General features: G+C 43.2%; 1 protein-coding gene across 2 annotated transcripts in view; it reads left to right on the forward strand.

Moving 5' to 3' along the window:
• ATP6V0E1 (ATPase H+ transporting V0 subunit e1) overlaps positions 1 to 20,477 on the forward strand; it is a 28,022-nt gene extending 7,545 nt beyond the window's left edge. Inside the window, exons 3-4 of one of the 2 annotated variants that reach the window (XM_052659162.1) lie at positions 12,006 to 12,135; positions 19,989 to 20,477. In XM_052659162.1, coding sequence (XP_052515122.1) covers positions 12,006 to 12,099 — 94 coding nt within the window. In that variant the 3' untranslated portion in view covers positions 12,100 to 12,135; positions 19,989 to 20,477. The remainder of the gene's footprint in view (positions 1 to 12,005; positions 12,136 to 19,988) is intronic. The other variant, XR_008201182.1, reaches the window with a different exon arrangement.
• The last annotated feature ends 613 nt before the right edge of the window (positions 20,478 to 21,090 follow it).

The following is a 21,090-nucleotide window of genomic DNA, read 5'->3' on the forward strand; positions in this document are numbered from 1 at the left end:
AATGCAAATTACTTTACTGTTTGGCACTATACATATAGTTTCTTGAACATAACCTCGTTTATAGTAAGACATGCCCAAAGAAACTGGATTTCCTAAGCAAAGTTACACTCTGAAACAGCCACAGACTTGTGGATTGCCTTCTGCTTGTGGGATGCTCCCTCTTTCCAGTTTGTTCTAGTCCAAGGTTAGATTCCATGGGGTGTACCTTGTTTGAGTTCTGAATAAATCAGGATCTCTGCCAGAACAACCAGCTTGTGTTACTAGTTCAGCAGAGGAAAGCCTGAATGCTCTACATATGGTTCCCTCTCTGAGGCGCAAGATCACTTTTGTTTCTTAAGCATACAGGCCTTTTAGTTACTATTCTATACCTTCTCTTGGTCTTAGATTAGTTGTTAATTTGAGTTATGTTGTAGCTTACCCTGAGTCACAGAACTCACATCTTCAGAGTAAATTAGAAATTTAGTATGATATTGTGAAGGTGCAAGCGCTTGACTAATTGTAAATCTTACCTGCAGAGTGACAGAGAAAAATGTTGACCCGGGAGACCAGAAGGCCTTTATGCTAGGCTGAATGATATTTGACCTGATTATGTTGTAGTACGGTTTGGTGAATTTTTGAATATGATGCTGTGTGTGAAAATTTGTAATGAAAAATGTATTATTGTCAGTGATTTTTAAAAATCATTATTTCTTAAAATAACTCTTTATTTGTGTATTATTTTTGACGGTGCTGGGTCTTCCTTCATGACTATCCAAGGGCTCTGGTTGCAGCGGGCGGGGCTACTCTTCATTGAGGCTAGAGGGCTTCTCACTGCGGAGGCTTCTCTTGTTGCGGAGCACAGGCTCTAGGGCGCTATAATCGTGGATTTTTCTATTTCTCTTTAAAAGAAAGATCCTTGTTTGTTTCATACGTTTTAAAGCTGTTATTAGAAGGATGCATATATATGATTGTCATATGTCTTGTGGTGAATTAACATTTCTAGCATTATCAGATATCTTTATCCTTGGTAATACTCCTTAACTCAGTTTTTACTCTGTCTTATTTATGTCAATAATTGTACCACTTTTCCTGTGTTCATTATATCTGTGTCTTTATATTTAGAACCTGCCCTTTTGAAGACGGTATACTGCTTGGGTTTACTATTTATTCTATTCTGACTGTCTTTGCCTTTTGGCAAAGGGGTATTCCTTATACAAGTAATGTAACTAATGCAGGTAATGTATCGATTATAGCTAGGTTTGGGTTCACTATTTGTTCCTTGTTTTCTGTTTGGCTCAACTCATTTGTGCTCCTCCGTCCTTTTATGCCCTCCTTTGGGTTAATTGAATATTTTCAGTATTCTGTTCTAATTCCTTCAGGAATTAAGTTTTGTATTTTTCTCCCCCTCTTTATTTTATGTATTTATTTTTATTTTTAAAAATTTTTCTGTGCTGGATCTTCATTGCAAGTAGACTGTCTCTAGTTGTGGGCTCGTGGGGGCTTCTCGTTGTGAAGTTCAGGGTTAGTAGTTGTGGCATGGAGGCTCTCTCTGGGCAGGCTCTCTAGTTACTGGATGTGGGATCTTAGTTCCTGGACCAGGGATCAAACCCTGTCCCTTGCTTTGGAAGGTGGATTTTTAACCACTGGGCCGCCAGGGAAGTCCCCATTCTCATTTTTGAAGGATTTTTTTTTTCTTTCAGCCAGTTTTAAAGGTGCTCTTCCATTATCTCTGTCCTCCATTATTTCTGCTGAGAACTCAGCTGTAATTTGAATGATTGTTCCTTATGCATTCTTTGTGCTCTGAATGTTACCAAGATTTTCTCTTTATTTTTGCTTTTCAGTATAAATTCTGCTATGATGTGCATAGGTGTGGTTTTGTTAGAATTTATTCTGATTGGGTTTGCTGAGCTATTGAATCTTAACTTTTTCCACCAAATTTGAGAAAATTTCAGTCTATATATATATTTTTTTCTCTATTCATTCTCTTTCCGAGTCTACAATTCCACGTATGGTAGACTTTGATTTTCTTTTCAATTTTTTTCCCTGTTTCTTCATATTGGATAAGTTCTGCTGATTTTTCATCAGGTTCACTATTTCTCCTATCATCTCCAACCTTTTGGTAAACCCATCCAAATATTTTTCAGTTCGTACATTAAACTTTTTTGTTCTAGAATTTTATTCGATTCTTTATTAATGTTTTAATTTACTTTCTGAGATTCTCAATCTGTTCATTCTTTATAGCCAATTTGTCTTCTGAGTCTTTAAACGTACTTATAATGCTGTTTTGTGTTTATTCTAGAACAATAAACGCCTTTATTACATGAGCTAGCATAGGAAGGAGGAGGATTTATTTGCCTTTCTGTGCCTTGATTTCCCTCAGATAGAACTCTAGCTCCTTGCCCTCTAGCACGCAGCCATTTGTAGGCCAGATTTGGGCTTCCTTCATCTGCAATGGAAGAGACCCTGGTTCGATTTCTGGGTCAGGAAGATCTGCTGGAGAAGGGATAGGCTACCCACTCCAGTAATCTTGGGTGGGTAAATCCCGGGTGGCTCAGCTGGTAAAGAATCCACCTGCAATGTGGGAGACCTAGGGTTTGATCCCTGGGCTGGGGAGATCCCCTGGAGAAGGGAAAGGCTACCCACTCCAATATTCTGGCCTGGAGAATTCCATGAACTATATAGTCCATGGGGTCCCAAAGAGTTGGACACGACTGAGCGACTTTCACTTTCTGCTTAAGAGACGTTACCTTTTGGAGCGGTGCACCTCACGTGCATTTGGCATGGGGAAATTTCCTGACTAGGGATTGAACCTGGGCCCCCTGGTGTGGAAGCACAGAGTCTTAACCACTGGACTGCCAGGGAAGTCAGAGAAACATTACCTTTTAACTGCAGCTTCTGTGTAATTTTGGACTCAGCTTCTGTTGATTCCTTTGTCCTTGACTGTTGATTACATTTCTTGGGGTTTTTTTGCCTGTGTATTTTTTACTAAATGCTGGATATTGAATCTAGCTAGATATTTACTAAAGCTAGATTAGATCACTGGGAAAGACCCGATGCTGGGAAAGATTGAGGGCAAAAGGAGAAGAGGGCAGCAGAGGATGAGATGGTTAGATAGCATCACGGACACGAATCTGAGTAAACTTCGGGAGATAGTGAAGGACAGGGGAGCCTGGTCACAGAGTCAGACATGACTTAGCGACTGAGCAACAGCAAGATATTGTAGGATATAGACATTCTGGATTCTACTTAAAGTATTAATTGACCACCTTAAACCTGGGGAAGGTTGGTTTTACCCTTTGTTGGGGCAGTTCTATTTCAGTTTTGCCCTTAGAGTGAGTTCTCCACGAAGATGTGGCCCTTCTGGGGTTTCGTGGAAAGTCTGATGTGTGTCAAGGCCCTCTGGCGTGAGACTCCAAGCTCTCTTCTCTGACGTTCACAGCGGCAGCGATCTCTGCTCTGTCCTTTCGGCCCTGCGGGTGTTTTCCTCCAGCGCTTGGCCTTTGCGTGCTTGGTTCAGGGGTGAACTTGAGCTTCACGTAGACTGGACAGTGTCCTCTGGGGAAACGCTGTGTCAGAGTTCCTCATCTCTTTCAAGGGTTGACCCCCTCAGACTCTACCTGCTTTGGGCACTCTCTAGTACCATCAGTTAGGTATTTTTTTGTATTTTGTTCAGAGTTTATAATTACTGTCTATAGAATGAGTCTGATACAAGCTACTTATTACCAAAACCAGGACATTACCTATTGACGTTTTTTTTATGTTCAAGTATTATAGTTTTTCATTTCTATAGAAGTTCTTTTTGCTGCTCTTATTATAGTTTTGTTTTCCTTTCCTGTCTTCCCCTTTCTTTCCCCTCTTCCTTTTTCCCTGCATATATTTTAAGTGTATCTTATTTCTTAAAAAATAGTAGACAGTTTATTTATAGTCTCTATCTGATCATTTCATTATCTGAAGTCCTTGCAGGTTTATATCTGCTTTTTGCTGTCTCTCACTCATGGTGCCTTTTTTCCATATGCATTTAGTTATATTTGACTGTCATATGTTCGTTTTCCCTGTGGATTTTTGTTTGTTTTCTGGCTGCGCCTTGTGGCTTGCAGGATCTTAGTTCCCCTACCAGAGGTTGAACCTGGGCCCTTGGCAGTGAAAAAAGCATGGAGTCTAACCATCAGACCACCAGGGAATTCCCTGTTTTCTCTAGTTTTATTTGTATGACTTCTTTGAGGCCTGGTATGAAGGTGGGCTCCTCCAGAAAGGATGTACATTGCTTCTGCCAGGTGCCTAAGACCATCAGCAGAGTGCCATTAAATTAAATACAATTCTCAGTATATTCTTTTTTAAAACCATGGGCTTCCCTGGTGCCCCAGCAGTAAAGAATCCCCCTGCCAGTGCAGGAGATGCAGGTTTGATTCCTGGGTCAAGAAGATTCCCCTGGAGAAGGAAGTGGCAAACTGCTCCAGTGTTCTTACCTGGAGAATCCCATAGACAGAGGAGCCTAGTGGGCTACAGTCCAGGGGCTCACAAAAGAGTTGGACACAACTGAGTGACTAAACAAAAAACAGCAAAGTATGAATTTGAGCTGGCAAACTTTACAAAGACTAATTCTCTGGGCAGTGTTTTTCTCCCTCCTGCTTGGTATTGGTGTCTGAGACAGTTTATTTTCCTAGCATTCCACTCAAAGGTGTTCTTTGATTTATCCTTGCCTTAAGACAGAAAGAACCCTTTGGGGTCTTAGCTTTTTAGGGGGTATGTGTGAAACTTTTGTTAGACCCTGTACCTTGAATGGGTCCTGAGCTTTGTCGACCATTTTTTATGCCCTGTGAGGTCTGAAAACAGAAGCACAAGTTAATCTGGGTTAGTATATGCTCTCAGAGTATGGAAAGCAGCCTGTAGTCACTTTATTTCCCTCTGAGGAGTACCTGCCTTCGCTTAGTTTTTTGGTCTGAAACTTGCTTACGTTTCTCTCGTGGATGCGTGTGAAGTATTAGGATGTCTTGACTTGTTGATAGTGGAAAGGAAATCTAGGTACCTGGCCCAGCATATTATTATATACTATATGAGAAAGTCTGTTTATCTTACTCTGACCATATAATCTTTTCATTTATAATTTGGCAGATAAGAGAATTTGAACTGAAAGGCCTACTATAGAAAGTATGGAAGTAAAAAGGAAAGATAATTCAAATTCAGAGCTGCCAAAAATAGGGCATATTCTTGTTTTGTCCTGTAGTAGTGAAAGGGCCGTAGCAGAGAGCGAGTTGGCTTCAGGCTAATGGAAAGTAAGTTTGTACCTTCTCATCTGGATCTTGGGGTCCTCTTCCAGACTCCCATGACTGTGGAAGAATAGGGTTCTGTTTCCTTGGCTGGGTTTCAGTTGGGGGCTGCCCTCAGCTCCTGGATGCCAGCCACATCCCTCGCTCTTCGATTGTCAAAGCTAGCAAGAGAGAATCTTCCTTTCTGCCCAGTCCTCCTCATCCTCTAGCAGTCTGGGTTCAGTAAGGAGGTGGAAACCATACAGTAGATTAAACACAGGAGGTTTTCTCTAACTGTACTCCGTGACGGAAGAGCAGCCGTAAGAGAGAAGGGGACCCCACCTGGCGCCGGAGGCTCAGGGGAGACAGGGGTGGGGACAGACAACTCGGAAAGGGTCCAGACCTTGCTGGAGAAGGCATAGTTCAGCCCACCAGATAGCGGAGAAGTTCATTGGTTTGGCCAGGCTGGAGTTGGCCTGGAGTTGCTAGGCAAACACTTAGACACACTCCGGAGTGCAGGCAAGAGAGCGGGCATGGGAGATCAGTGACCAGGGTGTGTGTTGGGAATCCTTGCGACCCTATGAGCAGGAGGACCTTAAAGCATGTAGTCCAAGCAGGGGCTCTGGTTTCCATGTTGAGAGGACTGCAGAAAGGTTATTTCCAGGCCTCGCCTCTACCTCGAAGAATGGCCGTGCCCTGGGCTAGAGCCTTGCAGGTTCCGCCAGGTGGCCTCACACCCAGTCCCCCAGCTTCTAGCCCTTGCCTGCCGTGCCCCTCCAGCGCCCTCTGCTGAGGAAGCTTGACATCATGGTCACTTTAAAGGAGAAAAAGGAATTCATTTGTTTACTACAGAGCTCTTATTACAGGGTGCATTACAAGATGAGTGGCAATAAATTAATACGTGGTGTATACACTCCAGATGTCCTTGGTCAGGAAGACTCCTGTCTCTTTTAGGAGCTCACCTGATTAGGTCAAGCCCACTCAGTAATTTCTCTTTCTTTTTTTTTCTTTTTTTAATCGAAATATGGGCTTCCCAGGTGGCTCAACGTGAAGAATTCCCCTGCCAGTGCAGGAGATGCAGTTTCAATCTCTGGGTCAGGAAGATCCCCTGGAGTAGGAAATGGCAACCCAGTCCAGTATTCTTGCCTGGAAAATCCCCTGGCAGACTATAGTTCGTGAGGTCACAAAGAGTCAGACGCAACTGAGCACACACATAGTTGATTCATAGTGTTTTAGGTGTACGGCAAAGTGATTCAGTTATACCTGTACATATATATATTCTTTTTCAGATTATTTTGCATTATAAGTTACTACAAGATGTTGAATATAGGTTCCTGTGCTATGTGTTAATAGTAGTTCCTTGCTGATTATCTATTTTACATATAATAGTGTGTATCTGTTAAGCTCTTAATTTATGCCTCTCCTCCTTTCCCCTTTGGTAACCATAAGTTTGTTTTCTGTTTATGAGTCTCTGTGTATAATTTTTTAGATTCCACATATGAGTGGTTGTCTGACTGACTTAGTGTGATAATCTCTAGGTCCATCCGTGTTGCTCCGCATGGCATTATTTCATTCTTTTTTATGGCTGAGTAATATTTGTGTGTGTGTGTGTGTGTGTGTGTACCACATTTATCCTTTCATCTATTGATGGAAATTTCCCTTTCTTAAAGCGAGCTGTATTTTTTTTTTTTGAGGTATAGTGGATGTATAATATTATGTTTAAGGTGTACAGCATGGTGATTCATAATGTTTAAAGGTTATGTTCCATTTATAGTTATTATAAAATATTGGCTATATTCCCTGTGTTGTACAGTACATCCCTGTAGCTAATTTTGTACATAGTAGTTTGTATCTCTTAATTCCTGACCTTTGTAATGCCCCTCCCCCTTCCCTCTCCCCACTGGTAACCGGTACTTTGTTCTCTGTATCTGTGAGTCTGTTTCTGCTTTATAGTCACTAGTTTTTTTTTTTTTTTAAATTCCACCTGTAGGCGATGCACAGTATTTGCCTTTCCCTGTCAAGGCAGCTGTGTCTTAGAGCATAATCTAATCATGGCGGTGGTTCTCCCATCATATCCGCCACCCCCTGTTTATACAGGTGTATATGCAAGGGGATGGGAATTTGGGGGCACCGTCTTAGACTTCTGCCTCCTGCAGACGGGGTGGGGGTGGAAGAGGAGGTGGAGATGAGCATGACTCAGTGCTGCCTGAGAAACTCCTTGGTAGAGTAAAATAGGGTGTATTTCATTCTGTGGCTTGAATACATTTTTAGCTGTCTCACAGAGAAAGAGAAGAAATGACTAGTATTTACCGAACATCTATTTGTCAGCTACTACAAGAGCACTTTTGTGTATTATTCATTTGGTTCTTAACATCTTAGGGCAGGGATTATTATCTTCATTTTACACAGAGGAAAACTGAGGCTCGGGGTTGTAAGCTCAGTTGCCTAGAGACACTCCACTTACTTTTATTAATGTTTATTTATTTGGCTGCACCGAGTCTTAGTTGCAACATGTAGGATCTTTTTATTTGTGGTCTGCGAACTCTTAGTTGTGGGCATGTGCCGTCTAGTTCCCTGACCATCCACTAACTTTTGATGTAGTTAAAACTGAATCTAACCCTATCTCATACTGAATTCCATGCTTTCTAATAGTGTCTAATAACATCACTGCCCTTGAAAGAATTTGCATCATTGTACTGGAATGAGGGTGTTTGACAGAAGTCATCTCAGTAGAGACAGGGCAAGTCACGTCTCTGCTGCCTCTTAAGGGGCCCTTGCTGTGGGGACTGCGGAAGGGAAGCCCTAGCCCGGCTCCCCTTTTCCAACAGGGAAGCTGAGCTGCTGTCTGCTTGACCTGTGCGTCACCAGGAATAGCCATACCTCTGTTCCCTGTTCTCTTATCTGAATGTGGAACAAAAGAGCAAAGCAGGATTTAGAGCAAGCTCGGTATAGCCTTTTCTGTGGGGAGGACATATTTTGTGCTTGAAGAATTCTACTGACCGAGAGCTGAGCTCATGAAAAGTGGCCAGGAGTGTTTGTAGATGAAGACCCTGTTCCTCTCTCTTCCAAAGCAGGCTCTGCCACTGCTCTTGGTTTGGCCCTTATAAGCTCAGGAACCCGGGGGTGGAGGCGGGGGCGGGGCCCCTCGACCCAGATTCCTTTTGGCACCCTTCAAGCCGACATTGGAGCGTGGCATTGATAAAGAATTGTGGAGTAAAAGAGGAGCTCTAAACTGCCTGATGTGTTTCATCCGTAATGCCCCATGGATGCAGCCCAGTATCGTGGGACTCAGAAGTCCTGGGTTCCCTTTCCAGCTTTTTCCCTGTTCACCACGGGAGTATTAAGCTCCCTAGGACACAGTTTTTTCATTGTTAAAATGAGAGAGGTGAACTTGACCTCTGGTCCATTCCAGATGTTACCGTGCTGTCGCTTCCTCGGTAGTTTAAATAAGCTCAGAAGGTTAGTTATTAGGCTGGACTTCAGGTTGTGGAGACATGTGGAACAGTTTGGGCAAATATGAAGAGAACATTTAGTTCTCTTTTCTTGGACACGTGAAGTAATGGATTCATTGGAATATGAGCTCTTTCTCCACCCACTTCCATCAATTCAGAGTGGATTTTTCTTTTTTTTTAAATCCTTCCAGTTCTCCACTGTGTTTATCAGCTTGAAAGAAAAATCTGAAGTCAGGCAGTAACCAGAAGGGCAGGCTCAGAACTCAGCTGGTTACAAGGGGGAAAAATTCCACCACGAAATTTCAAGTGAACTGACCTGGGCTGTTTCCCAAGGAATTTTCTTGAACTTTGGTTTGTTGTGGCGGTGATTGTTTTAAGTAAGCTGTTTTGCTTGATTTGAAACATTAAAAATAGTCTGTAAAATTAAATTCAAAAAAGTTTCTGAATACTAATCTGAGCAAGCAGAGGGGACTTCATTCTTGCTTCTGGATATTTCTTTTTTGCCTCAGGTACCAAAGGCTCAGTGGTGGACCTCACCAGTAGTTAGCAAATGGATTCTTTGTTTCCTTAACTCCCAGACAGTGTAGATTTAGCTAAACTGATGCCTTCTGAACTGCTGTCAGGTAAAAAGTATTTCAGAAGGTAACTTTTGTAGCAGGAACATTCATCCCGACCTGGTGATGAGTTCAGGAGCTGCTGCTGCTTTAGTAGTATCAACCACAGGCGAATTGTCTCATCTCTCTCTCCTCATCATCTCTCTCTTCTGTTTCCTTAACCATGTTGTGGGAAAATTAAAGGTCATTTGTGAAGTAGAACATGATTTTTTTCTTTAAAGCTCTCTGGCTGTTTATACCACGCAGGCAGAATCAAGAGGCAGTGCTGTCCTTTATCGTACATAGTGCTGGGAGATGGTTGTTTTGCTTAAGTATTTTACGTTTTTGGTAAAGAGAAGAGACGGAGGCGAGGCTGTAGCATGTTTTTATTTAGTGTTTCTAAGCGCTGGCCAGTCTTTCAGTCTGTCTGAAAGGACGGACACTGTCTGTACTGTCTGCTTCCAGTGCCTGCTGGGGTCGGGAAAGTCCTGGGTCTGTGTGGAATTTTCCATGACTGCCAGCTCTGCGTCGTTTGTGTTCAGTTTAGTCACAGCTCTCCAGTGTGTCTGCCTGTGTGCCCTCCTCTCTCTTTTTCTCAGGGAGATGTTAAACCTCAGCTGCAAGGCCGCGTGTTTTGTTTGTGTCGGATACTGGAGTTCTAAGGACAGATGAGAGAGCCTCCTCTGGATTAACGTTTGTTTATAAAGTGAGTCGGCTTGAGGCAGCTGTCTTGGCCCCGTGTCCTCAGGTGTCACGTTTCCTGTCCCAGAACCGCTTTCTTTTGGGGTGGGGTGGGGTGGGCAGGGCTGGTACCTCCTTTCTTCCTGTAGGTAAAGCTGCTAGAGCTGGTGTGTGTAGATTCTTCAGCAGTCTGACGGTCAGGCATCAGCATCAGCTTATTGATCCTTTGGTTGGGAGAGTTCTAAAAATTACAGCAAATGGAAGGAAGGAGATCTAACCCGACCGTGGCCTGGTTGCGTTTGGCTGCTTCCTCTCTTCAAGGGGAATTTAAAGGCCTAAAACAGTAGGAGACTGCTGTAGCAGGTTATCTACTTTCCTTAGAAAGCAATTCCTAGTGTCCCCCGCAGAGAGGACAGTGACGTCAGATTAGGATGCTGAAGTCCATCCTCTAGGATCTGTAGCAGATAGAGTCTGGGCTTGGGTACCAGACACCCTCCCTGTAAATGAGAGCAATTCATTTCTACTTTAAATAAAAACTCACGTATTTTGAATAGGAATTAAAGGCACTGTGTGTTCTCCTTCATTCTGGGCTCCCCTCTAGCAGTACCTTCTTGGAAAGGCCTTCCTGCGCACCCCATCACGGGAGCACCACCGCCATCGTCCTCTACTGCTTCGCCTCACCAAATTTCTTTCCTGGTGCTGTATTCTGTCAGCTTTGCGAGGGCGGTGCCATTTCATTTTCTTCTCATGTGTGCTGAGGCCACCTTAAATATTTGTTTAATGAAGTAAACCATGGAATGGTGTGAATGGGCAGACGTTAGCTTGCTGTCTTTCTGTTGAGTCGTATGAGTTCTTTGTATATTTTCGATATTAGCCCCTTATCAGATGCATGATTTACTGTCTTTCTTTTTGTTCTTTGCTTTGGTCTGAGTTCAGTGATTTTCACATTTCACTGGGTATGTGGGTTCCTATATCAGATAGAAAACCATTTATTCAGAACTTTGTGAATGGTAGAAGAAAACTTTAAAGTCAGTTTTGGGCTATGTGCTGTTTTTCACTTCTAACCCTGAAGTAAGGACGTAACACCATTGTACGTCCTCCGTAATCGAGTTTGTGATACAGAGGAATACCTTATTAGTTTAGATCTGAAGTAAGCAAGGGCAGTTAGATGTCCATTTGGTTCCGCTCCACCGGGGCCCCACAGATACGTAACACATTTTAGTGGTGATGGTAATGAGAGAAGGGGTGCTCAAGTGATACATTCTAATTGGGAGATGGTGGGCTGAAATTTAACCCTGGCTGTACCAGTAAAAATGGGTGTATTGGACTTCCCTGGTAGTCCAGTGGTTAAGAATCGCCTGCCAGCGCAGGGGACTCAGGCTCGACCCTTGGTCTGGGCAGACCCCACGTGCCGCGGGGCAGCTCGGCCCGTGAGCTGCAGCCCCTGAAGCCCTCATGCCTGCGAGCCTGCCCTCCGCGAGTCGAGAAGCCACTGCGATCACAGGCCTGCGCGCCGCAACTGGAGAGCAGTCCCCACTCGCAGCAGCGAAGGCCCCGGGCCGTCAGCAAATAAACGAGTAAAAGATTGAAAATATGGGTGTGTCGCATTGGTTGTGGGTCTTGGCATTTGGAGAATGGATAAAGTAGACTGATTTTCCCTCAACCCAGAAGTCGTGATTTTGATCAACTGAGATTAGGCAGAAACACTCTTGAATGACAGTGTCATATGGATTCAGGAGATCTTGACTACTTGGAAAGGGAATTAAGAATATGAATGAAAAGATCAGAGGCATGCTATGATGAAGCTTCATTGGTTTGTCAATAATGTATCAAAATGAAGACAGGATTTGGTCTGTGAAGCCTTTTTTTTTTTAATAAGATATGCTTCCATTAAACATGATGTGTTTTATGAACGTTAAATGTATCGAAAATTTGGTCTGAACAGAATAGATTTAAATTCTACCAAAGCACTCTCCTCGTCTTAACTTACAATGGTCCTCTTCCAGCATGACTTCACCACTTTTTGTTGTGCTTCCTTCCCCATTATTTTTTAGTTGGCTGATTGCAATTCTGGCCCAACTCAACCCTCTCTTTGGACCACAGTTGAAAAATGAAACCATCTGGTACCTCAAGTATCATTGGCCTTGAGGAAGAAGACCTGCTCACTGGTACTCAGTCATTGAGGTGACTATGCCCTTGACCTTTCCCATCAGTGTTGTCAGTCGGTCAGCTAGAGTCTTGCCTGGGCTTTTTCTTCTTTTAACACTTGGCAGGGGCAGGCTGCTCTGAAAGCAAACACAACTGAATAGCAGAAATAGAACTTAGGCCATTCACTCTACCAAAGGATTTATCCGCAGGATTTTAAAAAATTGTATTCTTACCCAGAATATTCTTGAATTACTTTTGCATGTGGTCTTTCGGGCACAGATCAAGAACATGACTCTTTATACTTGGTATTTCGAGATTCAGCAACTTGAAGTGGCAGACAGATTTTAGATGAAGGGTGTCTCTGAATGCTTTGGCACAGAGAGACAGATACGTTTTGAAAATTGGTCTTAAAATTGCAGGCTTCCTGAGCATCAGAGAAGTGAGGAGTGACGTAGTGGAAAGATTTATTCACTGGCCAAGAGTTAGAAAACTTGTCATTCCATTTGTTCCTCTTTCTCTAGTTCGTTAAATGGAGGTCAGTGCTAAATGCTTCCCTAGATTCCGGTTCAGCTTTTTTGGTAAGCACGCTTAGATGGTTCTGTGGACTTCATATTGCCTTATATCAGGAGACACACAGTGCTCGGCTCTCTGGTCTTTAGTGATGCCAAGGCGCTGGATTCTGATCCCTCCAGGTGAAGAGGTCTCTGTCAACCTTTATCCAGTAATTTTTATCCATTGATGATCTTAGCCTGCATTGCAGTAGAAATTGAAAAATGGAAATTTTTTACTTCTTTTATTACTCACGTATTTGATTAGGTGAAAGATTTCTATGAAAACAAACTTTCCTTCATCGACTAGGGTTATTTAGTAACCTTGGAATATAGATCAGATAAGAAAAGCAGGATATATATTTAACTTTTTCTTTTAATTTTCAGAGTAAGATATTGGTGCCCAAGTTGCTTCCAGGGAGTCCAGTGAGGGTTTCTGTTCTTTCCTTTTTGGTTTCAATCAGCCACGCGTCCGTCATCCTTTTAGACTCCGACCTTCCTTCGGCCTTATGGGCGCCTGTCTGGACTAGCTTCTGCGTCCTTGCACTATCGCTCGCTCTTTTTCTGGCAACATCAGGGCGTCCCAGACCTCTCTTCTGTGTTTCTTCACCTGGGATCAGCTTTCCCTCCAGTTGCTTCCTAAACTTCTGCCTGAGAGGACCCCTGGTTCATGAGTCAGTCCTCAAGCTTAATTGACCCTTTTCCCCCTAGTGGAAGTAAGATTTCAAAGCCATCTGATTGCTGGGTGCATCTATTTCTGGTAGGGTGGGTTGTGACTTCTAAGCCTTTAGCATGGACAAAGCCAGAAAGTGCACATTCTTATTAAAAAAAAAAATCACAGGTTTATGTCAGTATTTCTAATTCACGTGTAACGTTACAGGGTTTTTATTTGACTTCTTTGGTTTTACACTTGAATATCATTCACATATGCTGAAAATGTTGGCTCCTGAAGACTAACTTACTGACTTTGATTATCCAGATGTTATAGGATATATAGGATTATCCTGTGTTTTATAGGACATATTAAACTATATGTTATAGGGTAATCAGAGTGGTAATTAAGTAATATATAAAGTATTTTTTAAATAACACCAGTATACCTACTAACTATAAGGTTATCGAATGCAGTGTAGAATTTCTTTGCTGCTTTGTTTGAAAAACAAAATGCTATTTGCTGCTGCTAAGTCGCTTCAGTCATGTCCAACTCTGTGTGACCCCATAGATGGCGGCCCACCAAGCTCCCCTGTCCCTGGGATTCTCCAGGCAAGAACACTGGAGTGGATTGCCATTTCCTTCTCCAGTGCATAAAAGTGAAAAGTGAAAGTGAAGTCGCTTAGTCGTGTCTGACTCATAGTGACCCCATGGACTGCAGCCCACCAGGCTCCTCCGTCCATGGGATTTGCCAGGCAAGAGTACTGGAGTGGGGTGCCATTGCTATTTGCTGAGGTTACTTGAAATAATTATTTCCTCTGGTGGGTATCATTTCAATATACAATTAGATTTAAAAGATTTATTTTGTGTTCGGTTTATAGTAATTTTTTCTTTTTTATTTGCTACTTTTTTGGGAATATGTAGAACATTTCCAGAGTCAAAATTATAAATAAGATACATCCATAGATGTCTCTATCCTTGCAGTGTTTCATTGTGCAGAGGTAATCATACACATATGTATATGTAGGCATGCATGTCCATCCTCCCTTGACATACACAGGTGTTACAGGGGAGACGTCCTATTACATGTGCTATTCTGTACCTTGCTGTTTTCACTGAAAAATATATCCCAGAGATTGCTCCTCCTCTCAATGTATAGAGATCTTCCTCCATTCTTTGTATAGCCATTAATATCCCTTTGGATTATTTCCAGTCTTTTGTTATTGTTGATGGTAAAGCCACAGTGCTCTCCTGCATGTGTTTTGTATTTTTGTGCTTTCACCAGCACTCTTTGGATTAGAGTCCTTGAAAATAGAATCTCTGAGTTAAAGGTATGAGTTCTTCCCCTCGATCTTACTACATTCCCTTCTGTTGGGACTGTACTGTTTTTACATTCCCACCAACAATGTGTGAGAGTGCCCGTTTCCTCATAGCTTGAATTTTTGCCATTCTGATAGATAGGCAACTTTTTTTTTCCCCTTAGAGTTTTGTCTGCCCGAAGGGGTTTTAATTCCCTTTTAGTTAGATTTTGAGAGAGTGTGAGTGTATGTAACCTGCCTTTTTTGTTTTTTTCCATCAAGTTGTATTTTTTGTCCTTCCCCTTAGCTATACTGACTATGAGGATATTGATTGGGGTTTAAAGCTGAGAACCTCAGGCCTCAGAGTGGGATCTCGTTCTAGTGGAGACAGTCACTTACCTTCCTTTGAGCCTCATTTTCACCTCTTACCATAAGTATATTGGGCCCTTCTACCCTGAATAACCGGAGAAGGCAATGGCAACCCACTCTAAGTACTCTTGCCTGGAAAATCCCATGGACGAAGGGGCCTGGTGGGCTGCAGTCCATGGGGTCGCTAGGAGTCGGACACGACTGAGTGACTTCACTTTAACTTTTCACTTTCATGCGCTGGAGAAGGAAATGGCAACCCACTCCAGTGTTCTTGCCTGGAGAATCCCAGAGACGGGGGAGCCTGGTGGGCTGCCGTCTGTGGGGTTGCACAGAGTCGGACACGACTGAAGCGACTTAGCAGCAGCAGCAGCAACTCTGAATAACACTGTGTGTGGGGATCTGTTTCATTTGCCCATCCTTTTCGTTTTCGATTACACGTTTGTAACCGGGTGGATGAATTCCTAACACTTATACTCTGGTTCACAGCACAGACTAAGACTGCTTGAAACCCTTAGGTTACAGTTTGTTCCTTTGAAAGCAGAATGCCAGGAAGCAGAGCTCACCAGGCAGCCCTGGCCATGCACGCTAGATCGTGCTGATCCCATGTCTAAGGGAGTGATTGTGATAGCACCACAGCTCTAGGCATTTGGAATTATCACATCAGGAGATCTGATCTCTGCCTAGCATTGGAGCAAACGAAACCCGTAAGATAGGACCTCACTTTTCTCTGGTAAAATTCAAAGAATGAGCTAAATAAAATCCTTTTAGAACTTTGAACACAGCTGGGATGATAAAGGAGTCCAGAAACCAGATTTAGACTTGTCTTCACCTGGTAAGGAAAAGTATTCAGTTCTGTACGTGATTCTTTAAGAGGCCAGATTTGGACAGTAGGAGGTGTAAGCCAGGCATGGTATTCAGCGGAGAAAAATGAGGAACGGTCATGGAAGCTATCGAATAATTTTATACAGATGAATTGATTGCAGACAGGACACTTACAAAGAGCTAGCCAGTCCTTTGTTACTTTAAACACTTTAATTGCCATAATTTGCTTTGATATGTTGATAGACTGAGTTATACCACATTATGCTTCTTGGCTGGAAATGTTACCCAGTACTTCTAAGAACAATCCTCAGTCCATCTCTGCCCCCTGCCAGTCGAGGCGCTGCCTCTAGAGCCTCGATCCATGAGATACTTATTGGAACTGTCACATCAAGTTTGCTGTTTTTCCAATGTCCTATTTTCCTACAAAATTGAGGTGTTGGAGAAGACCCTTGAGAGTCCCTTGGACAGCAAGGAGATCAAACCAGTTCACCGTAAAGGAAATCAACCCTGGATACTCACTGGAAGAACTGAGGCTGAACCTGAAGCTCCAATACTTTGGCCACCTGATGCGAAAAGCCAACTCACTGGAAAAGACCCTGATGCTGAGAAAGACTAAAGGCAGGAGGTGCAGGGGGCAAAAGAGGATGAGATGGTTGGATGGCATCACGGACTCAGTGGACATCAGTTTGAGCAAGCTCTGGGAGATGGTGAGGGACAGGGAAGGCTGGCGTGTCCGTGGGGTCACAGAGTCAGGCATGGCTTACTGACTGAGCAGCATTTTCCTGCAGCTTTGGGGATGTGGCACTTGTGTAGAGTCTTCTCAGAGTGGCTTCAGACCTCTGTTCTGTAAGTTAGTTAATTAGCCACACCATGGTAATATCTTTAGATGAGTCTGTATGGTTTACCGCATTTCTAAAAGGGCAGGTGTTCTGTTTTATTACAAAGTCTGGACCAGAGAGGACTAGAGTATTGGTTATTAGGCCTCTGCCCTGAGGGAGCTGCTTTCTTATGCATTCCAAAAATATTTGAGTGTCACGAGGTGGATAGCACCGTGATCCACTGTGAGTGAGGATTTCAGAAGAATCTGTGGGCTCTAAAGGGTTTCACGATCTATTGAGAGGTTGGAATTAAGCCATACTTGTGAAAAGTTTAAATAGTGCAAGGTGCTTTATGGTTAAGCCTGTCATAGTCTTCCCTGTCACTTAGGGTCAGAACCCATTCGATTGCTTCTTTCTCCTTTCTCTTCCTTGAATCCATTTGAGCCTGTTTCACCACGTGTCTGCCTGTCTATTCATTGTTTCTCTTTCTGGGAGCCTAATTTCTGAACTGATCACTGCAACTCTGAATTACTGCAGTGGATGCCTCTGTACTCAGGGTATCTACAAACCGCTACCTTGTTTATCTTCCTGATACAGCACTTCCTGGAACACATCACTGCTTGCCCCAGAAACTCAGTAGTTCTGTATGAGCTACCGTACAGCTTTTTTGTAAATCATGAGGTCCCTGATTCTCATGGGTACATGCTGTTTGGAATGCTGTATGTTACATGTTGTAAGCACAGCTTGTCAGGGTCACCGAAGGTCCCATGCACCACAGAAGATAAGAATGATTGATCTGCACATTCTGTCCCATTTTCTCACTCAGCGGTTGAGGCCTGCCACATCTGCCCTCAAACCACCTTCGCAGCCTCTCTTTTCACAACTTTCCTCAGTGACCTACTGGTTCTAGCCACACTGTTTTTGTGTTCTCAAGCTAATTAACTTTCCTTAGCTTTTCCTGCCTCTTACTATGCCCTTCACTAATTCAGAAGGCAAGTTAGTAAACACACGATTCGGTGAGCATTGTCCTGGTGTCTTGTCCCCACTCACCCATTCTCTTCATTCTTTCTGATGTTTTCTCTTTGAATGTCCAGCTTGCAGATCCTTGCACTGTGTTTCCTGGCCACAGTGGCTTCACAGTGATCTCTTCTGTCCTAAGTGTATTTGCCTCTGGCGGTTTTGCCGTCCATTCAGTGCATTGCCTTGAATTGTGAAGCACTCATGCCTTTAGTTTGATTAAATCCCTCTTGTAGTCAATCTCCTACAATAAATATATACATTACACATTATAGTAAGGAAGGAATTATTTTGTGAATTTATCTGAAATATAAAAATGATATCTGTTCTTTGTTTAAAAAAATATATTCACTCATTCTTCTCTGAACAGATTTCTTGGTTCTAGCCTTAATATTTTTCTATTGTCTTCATTCTCAATCTTGGCTGAAAGTAGCCTTGTGATTCCTTTATTTTACAAAATGAGAACATGGACCCTTTGGTCGAGTTCCTCAAAATGGCTATTTCATATCAGAGAGACGATTAGAATATATGCTTCTTTAAGTCACTCCAAAATCAGACCACAAGTCTGTGCCACTGAACATAACGCTCACTCACATTGATCTTAAACTGGTATCGCTGAGCTTGAGGGAAAATCATCCCCTCTCTATGTGGTTTTTCAAAAGTGAATAGTCGTTTTCCTTTTTTGTGGTTGTTCATTTGCCCAGAAGGGTCTAAACAATGAGGAAGTCTCACAGTATGCGCTTCATAGAAATTAACACACGCAATCTGATTTCGCTACTTCAGATATTCTCAAGAAGAATATTTGCCTGGAACTCAAGAAGAATTCTGCCTGGAACTCAGATCTATGAAGAGGGCTGTTCCGCTGGCTTAAGGAGGAGAAGAGAAAATTATATCAGATTAGAGGAAAGTTTTTCCGAAGGGCTTCCCTCATGACTCAGCGGTAAAGAATCCACCTGCCCAGTGCAGGAGACCCGGGTTCAATCCCTGAATCAGCAAGATCCCCTGGAGAAGGAAATGGCAACCCACTCCAGTGTTCTTGTCTGGGAAGTCACAGGGACAAAGGAGCCTGGCTGGCTACAGTTCATGGGTTTGCAGAGTCGGACCTACTGGGTGGCCGAGCACGCACCCAAGGTTTTATGAACCCGAGGAAGAAACTGGTAGCTCTGGCCATTACCCCTACCTGGCCTGCTCTGGTTGTTTTCGTTAATACATGGTGAAAAAAAAAAAGCCCTCTAGTTACATCTTCAGCTAACGGTTTTCAGTGTCCTGCCCCAGCGGGCCACCCTCCAGGACAGCTGGCCTACCCAGTGTGCTCCAGGAAGACTCAGCAGCAGTCTCATATCTGCTTCCCGGCACCTTGGCCCCGGGGCCTTGGGAAACCTACTGTTTAATCACCCAGCACTGTGGACTCTCCTGGATGTGCCCACTGGTTTGGAAAATCTCAAGAGCCCATCTGGTCTACCTATGGGTTTTTCAGCCTTCAATCTTTGTCAGATTTGCCCGCCACAACCACACCTCATCTGAATTTTAACTAGCCCCTCACTCCACCTGCACCTAAATAAACCTCTTGTTTTAGGTTTATCTAAATAAACAGCTTGTTTTCCCACTAACTCAGTGCTTGTGTGGAAATTACCTCTTAAAGACACTATTTGTTTAATTTTCTTTTTTTTTTTAATTTCAAAAGTAAGCATATGTGACTTTATTTATAAAACATTATAAAATCAGCTTTACGTGAAGGAGTTCATGAGACCACTATGTGAAGATACCTATTTTAAATGCTTGCTAGCTCTGCAAAGGTGGTGTTGCAGCTTTAAACTTCTAGAAAAATTATCCTTTGTCACCTACACTTGGGGTGGCGAGAATGGTGAGCCATCTCAAGTACCAAGCAGCCTGCTGTTGAGGAGTTTGACATAGGGAAAAGCCGGCCCGCCTGTGGGAGCCTGGCTTCCTTGTTGTCAGAGAAGTGCAAATGCAGGCTCTTGAAGGCCAAGTGAGCCTGCCAGACCCCGGTGCGATTGGTTTCAGTCCGCTCCACTCTTCCAGTTTTCTACAGCACTGTCAACCAGGACTTGGGCTCCTTGGTTAAGCGTTGTCCTTGGTAACTGGACTTCTTGTCACAGCCCTGCCGGAACCTTGTGTTTTAACTAAGCGCACTTTCATTCAGGCATTTATGGAGCACCTGTATATGGGGTTGGCCAAAAAGTTTGTTTGGATTTTTCCACACCATATTACAGAAAAACAGGAACAGACCTTTTGGCCAATACAACATTTGAAGGGATTAGCCTGGTTGACTTTCTCGGTATCACCCTTTTGCTCTCCTGAGGATGTTGGAAAGGCCCAGTTACTGGAACGGTTTTGTTTTGCAGGTCACGGAGAGAACTCCTCTAGATGTAAAATCACCTCCATACCCAGACCACCTCCTTGACGTGCCCACTGTGGCCATCAACTGCCTTAAACATCCACCCACATTTGAATATCCTTTTCTCCAATGCAGTATTTTTTCCTGTCACCTTTTTTACGCTTTGAGTGATGTGCCTCTTTAAGCCAAACTGTGCTGCCTCTGTAAAATCTGTGTACTCTTCCGAGATGGAAAGTGCTGGTCTTCTGAGAAATAATGTTACTCTCTCCTTGGAACTGATGGATTTGAAGATGGCTCCTGCCTGCTCACAACATGAGAATCAGCGGAGTGTTTAAAAGACTGTTACATGACAATACGTCTGCAGTGGGGCAGTCAGTAGGAGAACATGTTTTCCAGGGAAAATCTGACCCACAGAATTATACCAAAGTATTTTCGGGTTGAATTTCTTATTTCTGCCATCTGTTGGAATAAATTATTTTTCTGCTTTCTATGGAAACCTGGTTTTGGTGTTTGTTAAATAAGCTCATTTCTATCTCTAGATAAGACCTTTTTGAAAACTGATTTTGTACTTCCAAATTTAGCTTGGATGGATCAACCTGGTTGTGTAGTTTGAGATGACTGAGGAATCTGGTAAGTACATTTCTTAACGATCCAATAAACATCTCAGTGCTTGCTGTAGCCACTGGAGGAGGAGAAAAAGAAGTGGGTATTGGGTCCCTGCAAATTCACGAGCTGGAAGGCTACTGGGAGGTAAGGTTGGTACACATAGAACTAGAGATCAAGGCCGTGTTTCACCATTGTCCATGAACACATAGTCGTGATGCTGAGCAGGTAGAGGGGCACAGGGACAGACCAGAACCGGCAGCTCCTTGGACCATTCCCTGTCAGAAATGGGACGGAACAGTCAAGTGGTTAAGGAGCCTGGAACGGGGACAACATCGTGTATTTTAGTAGTGGGCATCTCAATACTTCAGTAACTTGGGGACAGTATTAGATTTAAGAAATTAAAAATGAAAATGGACCTAAATTTTCACCGACTCATGGCTCTTTGACAGCCAGCCAAGAATGGATTTCCTGTTTTGCAGTTTGTACTTTTCTTTTCCTCCTAA

The sequence above is a fragment of the Budorcas taxicolor genome, chromosome 20 (genome assembly GCF_023091745.1).
Source record: "Budorcas taxicolor isolate Tak-1 chromosome 20, Takin1.1, whole genome shotgun sequence".
Classification (NCBI taxonomy): domain Eukaryota; kingdom Metazoa; phylum Chordata; class Mammalia; order Artiodactyla; family Bovidae; genus Budorcas; species Budorcas taxicolor.